At 36.5% G+C, this 18,592-nt stretch overlaps 1 protein-coding gene across 6 annotated transcripts in view; it reads left to right on the top strand.

The window, feature by feature from the left end:
* ASXL2 (ASXL transcriptional regulator 2) overlaps positions 1 to 18,592 on the top strand; it is a 109,742-nt gene that overhangs the window by 82,133 nt on the left and 9,017 nt on the right. For 4 of the 6 annotated variants that reach the window (XM_044926156.2, XM_044926153.2, XM_044926152.2 and 1 more), the window contains 6 exons: positions 1,020 to 1,135; positions 4,514 to 4,643; positions 5,742 to 5,888; positions 7,885 to 8,048; positions 13,134 to 13,230; positions 16,906 to 17,011. In XM_044926156.2, coding sequence (XP_044782091.2) covers positions 1,020 to 1,135; positions 4,514 to 4,643; positions 5,742 to 5,888; positions 7,885 to 8,048; positions 13,134 to 13,230; positions 16,906 to 17,011 — 760 coding nt within the window. Of the gene's footprint in view, positions 1 to 834; positions 934 to 1,019; positions 1,136 to 4,513; positions 4,644 to 5,741; positions 5,889 to 7,884; positions 8,049 to 13,133; positions 13,231 to 16,905; positions 17,012 to 18,592 lie in introns of all 6 variants that reach the window. The other 2 variants (XM_044926155.2, XM_044926154.2) reach the window with 1 other exon arrangement.

Here is an 18,592-nt window from a genome sequence, read left to right on the forward strand (position 1 = left end):
TCAGTGAAAATGTTATTTTAAAAAATTGGTCAGCATCTGAGTGCACTAAGAATTTAGTTTCTTTTTGTTGCTTAACCATCTCAGGAATTACCCAACTCCATTTTTTGTTTTATATGTTACAATTAACATTTTTTTTTTTTAACACCACACTTTCTTTCCCATATATAAACCCCCAGTTAGGGCTGGGATACAAAGCTGAAGTTAAGTATGATGAGTCTTCTTAATATTGTCTACTGTTGTCTTCATTTTTATTTTTGAGTCTGAGTCAGCAATTTCTTTATTATCTTGTATCATAAATTATACACTGTCGAACTTTAGAGAACATGAAGATCTTAATGGTGTTTATTATAAGAAGTATAGACCCTTTCTGGGGAAAACTCTTCACGCAATACTGAGGTTTGGCCAAGTCTGATAAAACAGCTAGAGATGAAGTAGAGAGTGGTTCCTTCCTATGTATCCCTACACTGATTTCATCAGAAGTCCTAAAGCACCCTTTCACATGGATATCAGAGTTGAAGGAATATAAGAATTAGAGAACAGTAGTGTTTGAGGTTGGAATGACCTTATTGCCTTCATTTTAAAGATAAGGGAAATTGGAACCCGTTCTATCAGCCCAGGACTCTTCCACAATACCATGTTGTTACTAGATTTACCTTAAGGACATACATACTGTCCAGTAGGTTCTAGAATCTTTTCTAAACTTTACCTTAGTTGATGACTCATGGTTTATATTCTGCTTCCTGCTTCTTCAGTCAATTCTATTGAAAAAATTAAAGAATGAGAAGTGATGAATACTAACATTCATCCCTTCCCCATCCTGTCATCCTTCACTAGAGCTTTCTGAGGAAATAAACTGAAAAGGGAGGCTGTTTGCAGTAGAACTCCAAAAAGAAGATCCTTCCCAAAAGTGTTTGGTCACAGTTCTTAATACAGGTAGCACTATATATGATTGGGAAAGGAATGGTGCCTGATATCGCCTCTGATAACAAAACTTGGAATTGTCATTTTTCTCCCCCTAGTATCATCTAGGCTGTCACAGCCATCCTCTCCTCATTCGGGCTGCCCATCTCCTACCATTCCGGCAGGTAAAGTCATTTCTTCATCACAGAAGCACAGCAAGAAGGCACTAAAGCAGGTAATCATGCTATTCTGTGTACAGAAGTATACTCTCGTACATTAAAAATGCATGCTTCTGGCAGTCAATGACAGTTTCTTGAAAGGACAGTAAGTCCTTTTAAGGAAAAATTTTATACAGTTTCCCAGTTTGTTTTTAATAATTTATGCACCTCTGCGTTATAGCTTTGTCATAGATAACTCTTTTTATCACACTTCAAAAGTTCCTCATTAGTTTCCAATGTGCTATGGGGGGTGTGTGTGTATGTGTGTGTTACAAGTAGGTATTGAATTCTTTCAGGTTGATTTTTTTCAGCATTTATTAAGTCATCAGGTAACTTTTTAAGTCAGCCAGTATGCAGAATTCCAGGGGTAGATTTTCTAATGTTAATCTATAGTTAACTCTCTGGAATAAGCCCTATTATGTTTGTTACATCATTTTTAATATATGAGTGGAATTTTCTTTTTTATGAGTTTAGCTTAGATTTTGTTATTTTCTTGTACCATCGTTGTACAGCTTTGGAATCAGAATTGTTCTTAGCATTTATTAAGTTCTGTAGCTCTCTATATTTTTCTAGATTTTTGGAAAAAATAATAGAAATTAGTCTTGCAGATCTTACCTTTTACTGCTAGGGTGTTTCAATTTCATTTAGTACTACTATTGATTTCTGATTCTTTTTGGAAATTTATTTTTCTTAAAAAATGGTCTAGTTCACTTGATTTTTTTTTGTCAAATATTGGTATAAAGTTGTACATAGTATTTTTGTGTGTGTGTTTCTTTTGTTCCTCAGTGTACTTTGTTTATAATGTATCTTTTCTTGGTGTTACTTGCTGACTATTTTACTGGGCTTTTCAAGGAACTGGCTTTTCATTTTTTTGAAATGCAGCTTATCAGTACATATAAATTTTAACTAATGATTAAGAACACAGACCACTTCTATCCTTTTGTTGCTGTTGCTAAGTCACTTCAGTCGTGTCTGACTCTGTGTGACCCCATAGACGTCAGCCCACGAGGCTCCCCCGTCCCTGGGATTCTCCAGGCAAGAACACTGGAGTGGGTTGCCATTTCCTTCTCCCACGCAGGAAAGTGAAAAGTGAGAGTAAAGTCGCTCAGTCGCGTCTGACTCTTAGCGACCCCATGGACTGCAGCCCACCAGGCTCCTCCGTCCATGGGATTTTCCAGGCAAGAGTACTGGCGTGGGTTGCCATTGCCTTCTCCACTTCTGTCCTTAGATTGGTATATATAATAGAGCTTAATTATAACATAAAGCACTGTCAAGTACATGGGAAAAGGACTGCTTGTAGTTTGCTGGTAGAATATAAATTATCATAACTGTTTCGGAGAAAAATGTTATAATATTTATTAAAATTTTAAGTGCGCATACCCTATGACTAAGCAGTTAAATATTTGGAAACTTATCTTAGAAAAATGCATGTATTCATACATTCACACTCAGAAAAATGTTTGGATTAAAGTTTGTAATAGGAAAAATTTACAAGTAGAGATACATACATGAGTTGCTTCATTAACAGTGGCATATCCATACATTAGACAGTTATATAGGATTAAAAGTTTACTTTGTAATGAAATTATTCTGTACATATAAACATCACCACACTATAATGTTTAATAGTTAAAATCAAGATGTGTTACAGCACTCATTAAAAACATACACATATTTGACATACATACCCAGAACAATAATATATTTTTAATGGAAACATGAATATGTATATATGCACCAACACACACATATAATGTAAGTGTAGAAGAAACTCAGTAAGGAAAAATAAGTTGATGACTGTAACTTATTACCTTATTCATGACATAAAAAACTACTCTGTATTATTTTCTTGTAATCTCAGGAGTCAGATACTGTATTTTCTTTAAAGAATATCAATATGGGAAATTAGGTAAATTAGATTGTTGATATGTAAAGTTTTTGCCTCCTGTGTATGTTTTTCATATTATTAGGTGAGAAAACATTTCAGTATAAGTTATCCTTTACCTTACCACAGTGAAATTTCTTTTTATTGTTTGTTTTTTAAATTTTAAAATTAGGAACAGGGTTTGTATCCTACTGAGGGAGGGGGAAACTGAATGCAGTTCTTAAAACAGAGAAGCTGTAAGTTGTTTCATTTTTATCTTATATCTGAATTTATGTGATCATAGCAGAAATAGATAAGATCAAGTAGCTCTATTAAATTTCGCATTAACCTAGAATGACCTACATACTGCGAACAGAAAGAAATAAATACTAGTGGCTGCCACACAGGAAGCCTACTAACATTTTGTATTCTGATTGCAAAGAATGAGAGATAAGCTGTCATCAATGATCAGACAAAACTGACATTATGTTTCTTCCTCACCTATTACAAATGTTATAAGTGAAAGGTAAGCCAGATACCAGAGACTCTGAGTATTCTTTTCTTCACTGACAGCTTAGATCAAGAAAATCAAGTGTTGCCACTGTGCCTATATGGCATAGCCAGAACTACATGTGAATGTGAAGTAGGAGAAAACCGTATTGTGAAGAAAGAATCTGAAACCAAGTAGGCAGTTGGTTATTCCACACTTTTCTACATGATGGTCTTGAAAGTCAAAGCTTCAGCTGACATTTTAGTGAGGTCATAGATGTTCAGCCTTTTCCTGAAAGGTAGTTTTAGTTTCTTTGTCTTTTTTTTTTAAGCTCTTGAATTAAACAGTTGCTTTTATGTATCTTCATGATTAAAACCTCGGAAGCTCTTTATTTTTCTGTTCGTTCTAGTTTAGTATATTCTATAAGAACATTATAGAAATTAAAATATTCTGAAGTAACCAGAAGGAACCACACTTCTTATTAATAGAACCAGTGTTTTCTAATCTTCCCTTCCTTCAGTTTACCACATTGGTATAAATCACTGAGATTCATTTGATCATTGGGCCAAATCTTACTGCTCTTACACAAGATCAAATTCAAGTAGTTATTTACTACTTTTTGTTCAACTGCAGCACCTCTGAAGCATACATAAGGCAAATATTTATATTTCTAGATAAAGTTGATACAAATGAGAACTGTTCTTGGTTCAGGGCTTAGAATTCTATTTTCAGAATGATCGTATCTAATTCTCTGCTACTACAAGTTTGAGAAATCCCAGGCTTATTGGTGATTTTTAAGTTCTAAAAAAAATGTTAATGACAGTTTCTCAGATTTATATACAGGAGAATATTGGTGAGGGAAAAAAATCCAAATTTTAAGGCTCATTTAGGCCTATGTTAGTTTAATTGAGATTTTTGTTTACTTGGATAGATTTCACAGAAATTGTATAGTCAGCATGGTCCTCACCACTTAAAAGAAGTCATTTATTATTACTAAAAACTGATTTGTTTTGTTTCTTACAGTCAGTTTTCTCTTTCTAGGCACTAAAACAGCAACAACAGAAGAAACAGCAGCAGCAGCAATGCAGGCCAAGCATGTCCATCTCCTCCAACCAGCACCTCTCTCTGAAGACTGTCAAAGCATCCAGTGACCCTGTACCTGCCAAACCTGGTAGGCAGACCAAGTGTCTTTTCAGCGAAAGTTTCTTTTCCAGTATTGTATATAAAACCCATATAGTCTTTTATTTATTTTTCAATTATTGTATTTATTTACATAATCCTTATACTGCCAAATGCTCAGTATAAATCCTTTTAGGGTAAATGGAGAAATTTATGCAGCGTAATCATACAGTTATTTTAAAGTACATCATTGGGATTTGCATGTTAGAATAAGATCAGTGACTCATTCCCAAAATGTCTAACAATAATATTTGGAAGCCTCTGATTAGTAACCTTATAAAGCTGATGTTTCCAAGTTGCTCAAGCTGAACTCTACAAGTTCTCTCCTTTAAAAATATAAATCTTTCCTAAGAGTACATAATACCTTTGAGTTTCCATTGGACATATCCACGGGCCTTTGGATTTTTTGTTACTGTTGCTTATTTTCTTTTCAATTTAAACTGGTCGAGCTATAGGATTTTTTTATTACACAGTTCAGTTCAATGCCAGCTTATTTATGGGTTTGCCAGATTTAAACCATGTCTTGTAGAACTTTGCCTTTTTGTTAGAAAGGAAATTTACCACTAGAAGCAAATAATGTGCTGGGAGGAAGAAAGGGATTTTATTCACTTTTGACTCCTAATTCTCAGACTCAGAGCACATCTGCAGGGTCACATTGCCTCAAACATAATTCCTTTTGGTTTGTTGTTGTTCAGTTGCTCAGTCACATCCAACTGTTTGCAACTCCATGGGCTGACTGCAGCATGCCATCTCCTTCACCATCTCCTGGAGCTTGCTCAAGCTCATGTCCACTGAGTCAGTGATGCCATCCAGCCATCTCATCGTCTTTTATCCCCTTCTCCTCCTGCCTTCAATCTTTCCCAGCATCAGGGTCTCTTCCAATGACTCATTTCTTTGCATCAGGTGGCCAAAGTATTGGAGCTTTAGCTTCAGCATAAGTGCATCTAATAAATATTTAGGATTGATTTCCTTTAGGATTGACTGGTTTGATTTCCTTGATAACCTTTTGGTTAGCATTGTATAATTTAATTGTTCTTTTGATTGATTAGTTTCTATCTATAACTTCGGGGTTATATATTTTTTCCCCTAGCGATATGGGAAGGAAAGCAATCTGATGGACAGTCAAGCAGCCCTCAGAACTCAAACTCTAGCTTTTCTTCTTCTTCGGTTAAAGTGGAAAATCATTTGCTGGGCCTGGGAAAGAAGTCATTCCAGAGGTCTGACAGGCTCCACACAAGTAAGTTACTTTACTAAGGACTCAGTTCTCAGACATTAAATTGTCAACTCTGTGTTTGAAATTCATTACCTGCCAGGCTTAATTGCTGCTTCCTGTTCACCTTTGAGCACTTGACTATTTTCATGTTCTTCCTTTCCTGCATATAAAACTTCATTTCAGAATAAGATCTGTTATCAGCCTTTTTGTGGTTAATTTTTCTTTCTGACAAGGGGTTTCTTTATCCAGCATTATTTATATTTTATCTCTGTATACATAGAAGGGCTTATAATTGAACATGGCAAACTGAACCACTTTTCCTGCTCCAAGTCCCACTAAAGCAAGAATATGGAAAAACCATATTAAACCCTTAAGAGTAAAGAAAACAAGAAGATAACAGATGGACAGGCAATATCACCAAATTTTGAAAGATAAAAACTGGATAGAGTCTTTCACAGAGCTGAAGAGCAGGTGCCAGTAGGAAGCAAGCCAGCTGAGCCTGTAGAACTCCAGAAGGGTTTAAGAATTGGAAATACCATGTCTTAGAGAGGATGAAGCATTGGGTTGAAAAGAAGAACCTTCTTTAAAAGTTAATAAGAAGCAGTTTGATGCCTTAGCCTAGCAGGAGACAAGAGGTTTATTTTGAGGTGAAATTAAATCTTACAGACTTTAAGTTTAGAGACATCATACATAACTGAGGACAGATAAGGAGGCAGTATACTGGAATCAGGGAAATGAAATAAAACACAAATACAGAATAGATCCTCCTGCTTGCTTGGTGTCCAGAATGTTAGTAGTGGGGCATGTTTCTATGTCCGTTACTGTGTTCTTCCTCCCCATCTAAGCTTCAGCAGGAGATTGAGGGATTGGTACTTAAAGAAATTGAATAGCCTAAAAAAAAAAACAACTGCGCTGGCAAATTTATTGATTGCCAGCTAGAAGAGATCATCTTGAATCTACTTCTGTCCAGCTCATCAGTCTGCAAGACACACCCTGGCACCAGAATTTTCAGTCTTCTAGGACCTGATTTTGCTTGTGATTGAAAACCTCCATCGTAAGAGAATCTGAAATATAGACTCACAAAAGTAGAGATAAATCAGGAAAGAGAAAATGTTAAACGAATAATTTTAAAAGCTATGGTATTCACAGAAAGACATAAAAGATGATATCACATCCATGAAAGAACAGAATAATACTGTTTTTAAAAATCAGAAAATAAAGATTTCCAGGATATTAGATACTGTGGGAGCAGAGATAAAAAATTCTAGTAGAAGTACTAAAAGTTAGAGGTGGAAAAATTTCCTAGTACATAGGTCAAAGGAGAGATTGAAAAAGAGAAGGTAAAGTGGGAACGTGAGTCTAGCCTGTCCAATGTCTTAAATAGTGGAAGTGTCAGAAAGGCCAGAGATTGAAAGGGGGGTAATAATGCAAGAATACAGGAAAAATAATGTGAGAAAATTCTGTAGAATTGAAAGCCACAGATCCCATTTATGTTTTAAACTGTGTTCTCAACTCTATCAGTGTCTAGAAAGACTGAAACCTTCCTATTGTGAACAGACTTCCTGTACTGCTAAGCTGTTCAATCATAACATTTTTAGCTAATGCAGAGAAAATTGATGAAAATAATTATGGGAAGAGAAAAAGAGCCTCGGTGTAATTTATAGAGATATTTGAATTTTCTACTTTTCAGGCATTCTATGTATGTGTTATAAACTTCTCAATTCCATTAGGGAAATGATCAAATCTCAAACATAAAATGCATTTTTTAGTATGACAAAAGATTCACTTTTACAGTTTATTCCAGTTTTGCAGGGGAGATAACATATTTTTTTTTTATCCCTTATGAATGAACAAAATTTGCTTTGTTTATTTCTAAAAACCTTAAGTGTTATCTTCTTCATAGTGTGATATTTTAAAGTAACGACAGCCATGACTTTTTTGCACTGCAGAGCAAGGTATAGTTTAGAAAGAAACAGGAATGTGAAGGCGGCCCAGGTGATTCTTCTCCATGTTTTTACAGGGCAAATGAAGAGAACTAAATGTGCTGAGATTGATGTTGAGACGCCAGATTCCATTCTGGTTAATACAAACCTACGAGCGCTAATCAACAAACACACCTTTTCAGTCCTTCCTGGAGACTGCCAACAGCGACTGCTTTTACTACTTCCAGAGGTGGATCGACAGGTGCGTTCTTTCAAGCATATCAGCAGTTTTCTAACCCTTCTGGGGCTTCTTTCAGCCATCACCTTTAGAACTCCTTAAGATTTTTTAAATGGTTTTTGTGTGTACGTGTAAAGAAGTGATATCGAAGGTATTAATAAGAAAAATAATATTTTTTGGTAAGTGTTCTTAATTGGGTGGCCCTGTAAGGCTTATAAAGAAAAAGAACCCTCTTATCAGAAATGTCAGGATTTGGAATAAAATTTGTCTAGCTATCATATTAGGATGTAGACATCCACAGAGTATAATTCAGAAGGAAGAATTGTCTTAAGACATTACATGGGGTGTTTCAATGGATCTTTTGATGAGATTAAGAATATTATTTTCATTTTTTGTTAAACTTTTCTAAAACACTTTTTGCTTTAATAATACACTTATGATGTCAGCAAATTTGAAAAACCCAGCCGTGGCCACAGGACTGGAAAATGTCAGTTTTTCATCACAATTCCAAAGGGCAGTGCTAAAGAATGTTCAAACTACCAGCCATTTGTGCTCACTTCCCATGCTAGTAAGGCTATGCTCAAAATCCTTCAAGCTAGGCTTTAGACTTGGATCAAGAATTTCCAGATGTACAAAGTAAGCTGCCAGCATTCGTTGGATCATAGAGAAAGCAAGGGAATTCCAGAAAAACATATACTTCTGTTTCATTGTCTACATGAACACCTTTGACTGTGTGGATCACAATAGACTGGAAAATTCTTAAAGAGATGGAAATACCAAACTATCTTACCTGTCTCCTGAGAAACCTGTATATGGGTCAAGAAGCACAGTTAGAACCTTACATGGAACAACAGACTGGTTCCAAATTGGGAATAGAGAACAACAAGGCTGTATATTGTCTCCCTGTTTGTTTAATTTATATGCAGAGTAAATCATGAGAATTGCCGGGCTGGATGAGTTACAAGCTGGAATCAGGATTGCTGGGAGAAATACCAACAACCTCATAGGCAGATAATACCACTAATGACAGAAAGCGAAGAGGAACTAAAGAACCTCTTGATGAGAGTGAAAGAGGAGATTGAAAAAGCTCGCCTAAAACTCAGCATTAAACAAACAAGATCATGGCATCTGGTCTCATCACTTCATGGCAAATAGAAGGCGAAAAAATGGAAGCAATGGCAGATATACTCTTCTTGGGCTCCAGAATTACTGTGGATGGTGACTGCAGCCATGAAATTAGAAGACGTTTGCTTCTTGAAAGCTATGACAAACTTAGACAGCATATTAAAAAGCAAAGACATCACTTTGCTGACAAAGGTCTGTCTAGTCAAAGCTGTGGTTTTTCCAGTAGTCATGTACGGATGTGAGAGTTGAACCCTAAAGAAGGCTGACCACCAAAGAATTGATGCTTTCGAACTGTGGTGCTGGCGAAGACTCTTTGAGAGTCCCTTGGACAGCAGGGAGATCAAACTAGATATCCTAAAGGAAATCAACCCTGAATATTCATTGGAAGGATTGATGCTGAAGCCGAAGCTCCAATACTTTGGCCACCTAATGTGAAGAACTGACTCATTGAAAAAGACCCTGATGCTGGGAAAGGTTGAAGGCAAAAGGAGAAGAGGGTGGCAGAGGATGAGTTGTTTGGATAGAATCAGTGATTCAATGGACATGAACTTGGGCAAACTCCAGGAGATAGTGAGGGACAGGGAGGCCTGGTGTGCTGCAGTCCATGGGTTCACAAAGAGTTGGATGCGACTTAGTGACTGAACAACAACAAAATCCAAAATAGTTTGTACTCCTTAATAAAACTAAATGGTACCTAGTAGAAACACGAAAGGTTTGGAAGAATCTTAGCAGGGACCAGAGAAATTTAAGTTGGTCAGGAATAAGGCATAGGTTCAAGACCTAGGCTTTCATCGAGGAAGGAGGAGTGACTAGCAAGTCATTTTCCTTTTTGATCTTCTGTTTCCTCTTCTGCAAAAGGTTCATTATGATTTTGTAAGGTTTTTTTCAATTCTGTGGTTTCTTTAAAAGATTAATGATTATTTCCAAGTATGTACTATGTTCTAAGCAATCTGTAAGGCATTTCACTTTTTTCTAATCATTTAAAAACAGGATGATAGAGATTTGTTTTACCTGTATTATAGTAAGAGAACTAGAAATGTCCTCTAGTTTGTAGTAAGAGATTATAAGTAAGCTATACAGATCATTATAGCTATTTGACTATAAAGTCAAAACTAAATCTTTCTTACTCTGAAAATCATCTTTCTACTAAACTGTATTGATACCAGTTTTTATATTGCTATGAATTAGCATGTGTGAAAGGTCAGATTCCATTTCTGGGGAGTCAGATAAGTCAGTGTACTACCAGCAGTAGGGAAAAGAAGTAAAATGGATCCTTCCCAGCTATTGCTCTCCTTACCTTAACATTTCCTGGAGAAATTGCAGATTTGGGGATCCCCAGTTCTTGGTTAGAACAAGTAAGGAGACTGAAGTTTTGGGAGAGTTTTTAAAGAACTTCTCTTATTGCCTGATATTGCTCTCATCATTTTTAAAGACTCAAGTTTGTAGGTTGGGGCTAATAACACAAGACCTAATAGAGAGGGTCTATCTGTAGAACTTTATTGTGGGTTCCTTTGAACTGTCTTATGACTAAAATGAACTGTCTTATGACTAATGGTCCTTGTCCTCTGTTAGAGGGGATCTTGCTATCTTCAGTTTTGAAATTAAAAGGCACCTTAGAACTTATAAGCTTTCTTTTGCGTGCAGTCCTGTTGTGTATTCTTAATAGGAGGCTGTTTGACTGTTGTTTTCAGTTACTGTGGTGGGAAGGCACAGTAATCGGAGAACAGGGAGTATGGAATTTATTAATGAAATTATTAGTGAATGTTTTAGTGATTCTGCCTCATTGTCCGATGAAATTTGGAGTTTATCCAAAATTCTGGTTATTATTAGCATGAAACATTGGACACCATATTTCAGTGTATGGAGTACCCAACAATGAACAGTAGGGAAAGCATTATTTAGACCAGAGGAAAGAATAAGGAAGGAGTGTGGATTAAAACACCTCTCTTCAGATACATTTGAAGGTCTGTCTGTGGAAGAGGTAAACTTCATTTCTCCAGGAAACAAATTTGGAGTTTTAACTTTAAGGTTATTTTAATAACCTTAAAAAAAAATAGAGCTATTAAACTGTAGAATGGACTGACTTGTTTTGGAGTAACTTGCTCAACACTGGAATGTTCAAGGAGATGTTGAATGACCTGTTTTCATACGAAAGTCAGTTACTCCTCTGCCAAACCTACAGAATACAAAACAGCAGTCAGCAAGCTTTTTAGCATGCAGGCCAATTTCAGCCCACTGCCTGTTTTTGTAAATAAAGTTTTATTGGTATTCAGACATTTCAGTTAGTTTCTGCATATTATCTAGAGCTACAACAGAGTTAAGCTGTTGCAGCAGAGGCCATATGACCTATCTATAGGCCATATGACCTATCTATAGGCCATATGACCTATCTATAGGCCATATGACCTATCTGTCCTTTAACAGAAAAAGTTTCTGCTCTAGAGCCAGAGGAATATCATCCTGGCCCAGATAGATTTAGAAAGTAAAGTGAATTGAGTTCCTTAATCCCTAAGATGTCCCAATAGTTACCTAGATTTTCTTCAAAACTTTGTGACTTTAAACTATTAATCCATCAAGAATATTTTTTATAGTGCTCTGAAATTGTGGTTCAGCTTTATTTTCTACTGACTAGATGGCCAGCTATTCCAGCACTACATGTTTATATAACCATACTTTTGCTCTCAGTTTGAATTACCATCTTTGTTATATATTCTACTATTTACATGCAGTATGTATTTATAGGCAGTCTTCTCTTTCACTTATTTCTTTGTTCACTCTAATGCTAGTAATAAGTGTTTTGATTGTAGTGACTTTGCGTGGTATGTTTAGTAATTAGAAAGGCAGTTCCCCTCTCAGTTTTCCATATAAATTTTAAAATCATTTTATTAATGAAGAATCTGCATAGGGGTTCTGGTAGGAATATAGATGTTACCTTTGAGAGAATGGCGGTTAATAAAATTGCAAGTGTAAAGAAGAATCTTAAAACCTTTTGGCATGACATCACAAATCAAGTCAGTAGACAAATGAAGGAAATACCTTCAAATTATGTGGCTGTTTTACTGTGCAAAAGTAAACATGCAAAAGATTCTCACAAAATAAAGATAAGGAGCCTTATTGAATAATGAGCAGATGATAGGAATTAGCCTTTCACTAGATGGCAAATCTAAGTAGTCAGTAAACAACCAGAAAGACAGATAAAACTAGTAGTCAGGATAAAGGAAATTTTTATCATTTCAAACTCATTAATAGGTAGAGGTTAAATAGTGTGTTAATATCTCTTGTTGACAAGATAAGGAGTGTGCTCATATATTTCTAGTAGAAATGTGAATTGTTTTAGCCTTTTTAGAAAATAATCTAACAGTCTTTACTTATATACACACACAGATATTTCTTTGCTTTCAAAACCTGTCCCATAGATAAAAAGAACTAGTATATTCATCTTTACTGGAATGCTTATTGCAGCTTTGTTGATTATGGGAGGACACTGGAAACAAAGTGTATGTTTATGATTAGGAAATTGGTACATGAATTGAGGGACGTTCATACAATGAAATAATCTGCAGCTATTATAGTAGAACTAAAACTATGCCAGTTGAGACACTTTGACATTGTATTATGTAAGAAAAATAAGTTTCAGAGTAGTGTGTAATTTGTCACAGTTTTAGAAAACAAACAATGAACCTTTTAGAAAAATCCTCTTATATATGTATTTGCAGAAGATTCTTTAAGTATAATTAATCAATAGGGAATAGAATTGAGAGGAAGAAAGAGATAAACAGGAAAGAAATTTTTTAGAAAAAAACAAAACAAAACAGTATTACATTATAAAATAGAAGTATCCATAATCAGCATGGTATGATTTAGTCTTGTTTCTGTAAAATTTAATGTACACACATCTTTTCTAAAAAAGACAGGAACATCAAATTCCACATGTTAACATTTGGTTTTCTTCCTGAGCTTTCTGTGGCTTATTCTTTGACCCAGGTTGGTCCAGATGGTCTGATGAAGTTAAATGGCTCAGCCCTTAATAATGAGTTCTTCACTTCAGCAGCCCAAGGCTGGAAGGAAAGACTTTCAGAAGGTAACTGTTCAACTTTATGTGTCTCCTAGAATGTGTATGCATGGGGAGGGCATATTGGCAGCTCTGAGCCTCAATAGGTGTTTGCCCAGTTTGGGAAGGCAAAGGACAGAACATTTCATAGGGAAGAACTAGTGAAATACATTGCTAGACTTTTATCTAGAGCACATAACCAAGTTTGGCTCCAGATGGAGTTCAGCAAGATGTTTCTTCAAGGGTTTAAACTTTCCTGGGAAGCTGAAAATATACAGATTTTTAGGCCCTATTTCTAAAGATTCTGTTTCATTATTTCTAGCTTCATGCCTGGCAGCTGAAATTTTAAAAAGCAGAATATAGAGTGAGTTATTTCATGGCATTATGAATCATGGTTTGGTAAACAGTGAGATAACTTCTTTCTCACTGCCCCATATCAATGAAACTAACAGTAAAAAGAATTACTAAGAACTTTTAAAAAATCTATTTTATTGAGAAATGTTTTATGTACTATAAAATTCACCTATTTGAGGTGTACAGTTCAGTGGCAGCTAGAGTGCTTTAATAAATACAAATTATAACCAAGAATTACTAACTGTGGTCATTGGTTTGCCATGTTTCTAATTCTGATCTAACGGTTTTACAGAGGGTAAATTATAAAGCATAAAAAGAGTAATTGACTGTGTTTGCATAGCATGTAATTATCAGTCACTATTAGCAGTTCTTAAGCCTGACTGCTCATTATACTCACTTGTGGTATTTTTTTTATACTGACATCTGGGCCTCACTCTCAGTTTTTGTTTTGCGTGGAGTTTCAGTGGGGGTTTTTTGTTTAATTTTTTTCCCCAAGTGATTCTAATGTTCAGCCATTATTAAAGCCACTGACTATTTTTTTTTTAAACTTTTTATTTTGTTTTGGGGTATAGCTGATCAACAATGTTGTGTTAGTTTCAGCTGAACAGAGAAAGGACTCAGCCATACATATACACATATCCATTCTCCCCCAAACTCCTCTCTCATACAGTCTGCCACAAAACATTGAGTTCCGTATGCTATACAATAGGTCCTTGTTGGTTATCCATTTTAAATATAGCAGAGTGTACATGACCTTCCCAAAGTCCCTAACTGTCCCTTCCCCCTGGCAATCATAAGCTGGTTCTCAAAGTTTGTGAATCTGTTTCTAAGTTCATTTATATCATTTCTTTTTGGGTTCCACATATAACATGTAACTGTCGAGTTCTCCCAGCACCATTTGTTTAAGAGGCTGTCTTTCCAACATTGTGGAATCTTGCTTTCTTTGTCATAGATTAATTGATCATAGGTGCATGAGCTTTTGGAGAAGGAAATGGCAACCCACTCCAGTGTTCTTGCCTGGAGAATCCAAGGGACGGGGGAGCCTGGTGGGCTGTCGTCTCTGGGGTCGCACAGAGTCGGACACAACTGAAGCGACTTAGCAGTAGCATCATGAGCTTTGGAAAAGGAAATGGCAACCCACTCCAATATTCTTGCCTGGAGAATCCCATGGACACAGGAGCCTGACAGGCTACAGTCTGTGGGGTCACAAGAGTCGTACATGACTAAGCAGCTAAGCATAGCACAGCATGGGCTTATTTCTGGGTTTTCTATCCTGTTCTATTGATCTGTGTTTCTATTTTTGTGCCAGTACCATACTGTTTTGATGACTGTAGTTTTATAGTATGTGACTGTATAATTTTTATTTCAACTACTGTGTGTGTCACTGTGTCAGTACACATAGAATACAAAATACACTTGAAAATTATGGGAGGTTGTGCCAAGGAATTAGCTTTGTGAAAACAAGTGTGAGAAGCTTTAAAATAAATACAGTTATAAGGGGAGCACTGGGAATGCTATTCATTGCTCATTTTTTGTCAGATCACTGATGGAGCTAATTGACCAGCTAATTAATATCTGTATTTTTCATTATAGTTGTTATAGAAGTGATCACTACAACTGTGTAGAAGGGATCATTTACTGATTACTTTTGACCTTTCTCTTGACGATTTCCATGAACAGAGACCCCATTTTTCTGAAGGAGTCAGAATCACTTGAGCACTTTAAAACATATCTGTTACCAGTACTTTTTTTTTTTTAAGAATAATTTAGATTTATGTTCCCTACTCCCCAACTTTTTAAAGTAGATATTATAAACAGTGCTACCTCTATTATTATGTTACTTTTTTTAATATGAGCAGTCACTGCTATACCTATACATGCTATCATATTTTATGAGTAGCAAAAACTTTGAACACTGTACACATGTGAACAGAGTTCAGTATTATTTATCCCTCTTTCTATTAAGCCCAGTAGACACAACCAAAAAACAGAAGTTCTAGGTGGATTCTGATGGCTAAATACCTCTTCTTCCACTCATATGCCCAAGACTGTGATAAGTATTCGGAGAAGGCAATGGCACCCCACTCCAGTACTCTTGCCTGGAAAATCCCATGGACAGAGGAGCCTGGTAGGCTGCAGTCCATGGGGTCACTAGGAGTCGGACACGACTGAGTGACTTCACTTTCACTTTTCACTTTTATACATTGGAGAAGGAAATGGCAGCCCACTCCAGTGTTCTTGCCTGGAGAATCCCAGGCACGGGGGAGCCTGGTAGGCTGCCGTCTATGGAGTCGCACAGAGTCAGACATGACTGAAGTGACTTAGCAGCAGCAGCAATGATAAGTATTAGATGTCCTCTAACACTTTTCCTTCCCTTCTTCTTATACTTCTAAGACCTAAGAGGTCTTATACTTCAAATATACTCTTTCCACTTATTCTTTGATGTCCTGGGTATTAGAGAATTACCAGGAAACAGCACGACTGAAGTGACTTAGCAGCAGCCTGTCTCAGGAACAGGTTTTAAGATGGCCTACCAAGCACATTCATTGTTCTCTACTGATGGAGTGGGAAAGATTAAGATGTGGTTGGTAGTATATGAAAATAAATGGCATATTCAGAGCAGCTGAGTCTTTGGCATATTGAGTGTCTTGTTGCTAGGGCACTAGACTCATACAGTTTCTGGAACAATTAGAAAACTGACAACTCCAAAAATAGCTCTCTACCTTTTCACTGGAACCTCAAAATGTCTTTTAAGCAGGGCTATAGGTGTTCATTATGCTGTTAAAGCTAAAAGGCCTAAAATACAAGTTGTCTCAGAGAAAGTGAAAGCGAAAGTCGTTCATTTGTGTCTGACTCTCTGCGACCCACGGACTACACAGTCCATGGAATTCTCCAGGCCAGAATACTGGAGTGGGTAGCCTTTTCTTTCTCGAGGGGATCTTCCCAACCCAGGGATCAAACCCAGGTCTCCTACATTAAATAAAACTTAAATAATAAAATGTTCAGTGTCATTGTTTACCAAAAGCATATGACTCGTTTTTCCAGTGGGGAAAAAAGTTTATAAAAAATCTATAGGGAGTATTTGGAAGGGAGTGATACAAGGAAAATCCAGAGAAAAAGCCCACTTAAACTCAGCTGAGTACTGGAAACTACATGGGGTGGGATGCAAGTGTGTATGTTTCAACTTATGGCACTTACAGAGTTCTCCCTTACAGTGAGGAATTTGGGGAGATTTCTGTTACTTTCACATGATAATATTACTCCTTCATGACTCTATCATGATTTGCCAGTAGTGGAAAGCTGCAAACAACACATTCCTATTGAACATCTCTTTTTTCTGGTACATTGTAGGTGAGTTTACACCGGAGATGCAGGTGAGAATTCGACAAGAGATTGAGAAGGAGAAAAAAGTAGAGCCGTGGAAAGAACAATTCTTTGAAAGCTACTATGGTCAGAGGTAATATCAAGACAGGTTTTGTAAACCAAATCTGTTAATTCCTATATATATGTCATGTGTTACTTCATCTAACTACCTTCCCAGAAAATCTAGTCTGCAATTTTCTTCAAATTTTTTTACCAAGAAAATTTTTTCTTCTTATAATCCTTAGGTACACAGAATTGGATTTCTCATAATCTTGAACTCTTAACACATTGCCATTATAGATGGTATGGTTTCTTAAAAAAAAGAAAAGATTTTATTTTCTTGAATTAGAGTCCTTTCTTTGGATAGATTGGCTTTTTTTCCAGTAACTTTTTAATATATAAGAATACAGAAGTTCTATACTTTTTTTTTTTTTAACTGTAGGCAGTTATCCCACAATAGGATAACTTATCCAGAATCACTAAGGAATCCTATAATACATGCCATAATATTCAACATGTAATTAAACAGCCTTTCTTCTCTAAAAGACACTCTGGGAGATTCACATAGCTCAATCAAGATACAGACCCTTTTCTCAAGGCACTGTAGTCTGAGTCTTGTTTTTTCCTTAACAGAATCTTAATGGGAGGAATTCCCTAGCAGTCCAGTGGTTAGCACTCAGCACTTTTACTGCGATGACTCAAGTTCAAGCCCTGATTGGGGATCTAAGATCCCACAAGCCACAAAGCATCTGCCCCCACCCCCAGGAAAAAAAAACTTAATGGGAACACTTAATAGATGACAGTGGAGCTGTATTGTTTGAAATAGAATTGAATACCCAGAGTCTTAATTGTCTGTTAGTTTCTCTTCTTTCCTTATGTATACCTAATGGCAACCTTTAAGGATACTCCATAATCACAGCTTGAGAACAAACGGCTCTTTTCCTTATCTCCCAGTCCTTATCCCCTTTGTGGTCATTTCAGAAGTGATTCTTAATGAAATGAAGAGCCCAGTACACTGATTTTTTTACCTTCTTGGTGTGAGCTTTGAGCTGTTCTACAGAAATCAAAGTGAATACATTTAGACCATGATCACAGGTGGCAGTTATTCTATAAATATTGTTCATTCCAAGCGTTACAGCCATTCTTGGGTCTTTCTGTTTTTAGCTGTTACTTTCTACCAGCTTTTTGGGGAGGACTACATTTGATTACTGTACAAATCTGTCCTTAGCCATTCCATCTCAGGGGTACAAGACTGATTATTTGAAGTCACCAAAGAGGACTATCTTACTTTTACTTGTACAGTATTCTGAGACATTAGGGGAAATCTGTAGTGAACCCTCCAGGGTAGTCTAGCTGTTAGCCAGGAAGTCCTATTTGGCCTTCATTCCCAGGATAGCTCAGAGGCATTTAATCTCAGAATTTTAGAGCTATACCGAGTGAAATTTAAACAGATTTTCCAAAAATTCAGTTTTCATTTTCAACCTCTGGAAATTAGTCAGCTCTCCTACTGTCTCCTCTGGTTTCCTTAGATTTCTTGGGCCAGCCTTTCTACGGGTACTTCAGAACAAAGCTGTTGAGTTCAGTCGCTCAGTCGTGTCTGACTCTTTACAGCCCCATGGACTGCAGCACACCAGGCTTCCCTGTCCATCACCAACTCCCGGAGCTTACTCAAACT

The sequence above is a fragment of the Bubalus bubalis genome, chromosome 12 (assembly GCF_019923935.1).
Source record: "Bubalus bubalis isolate 160015118507 breed Murrah chromosome 12, NDDB_SH_1, whole genome shotgun sequence".
Classification (NCBI taxonomy): Eukaryota; Metazoa; Chordata; class Mammalia; order Artiodactyla; family Bovidae; genus Bubalus; species Bubalus bubalis.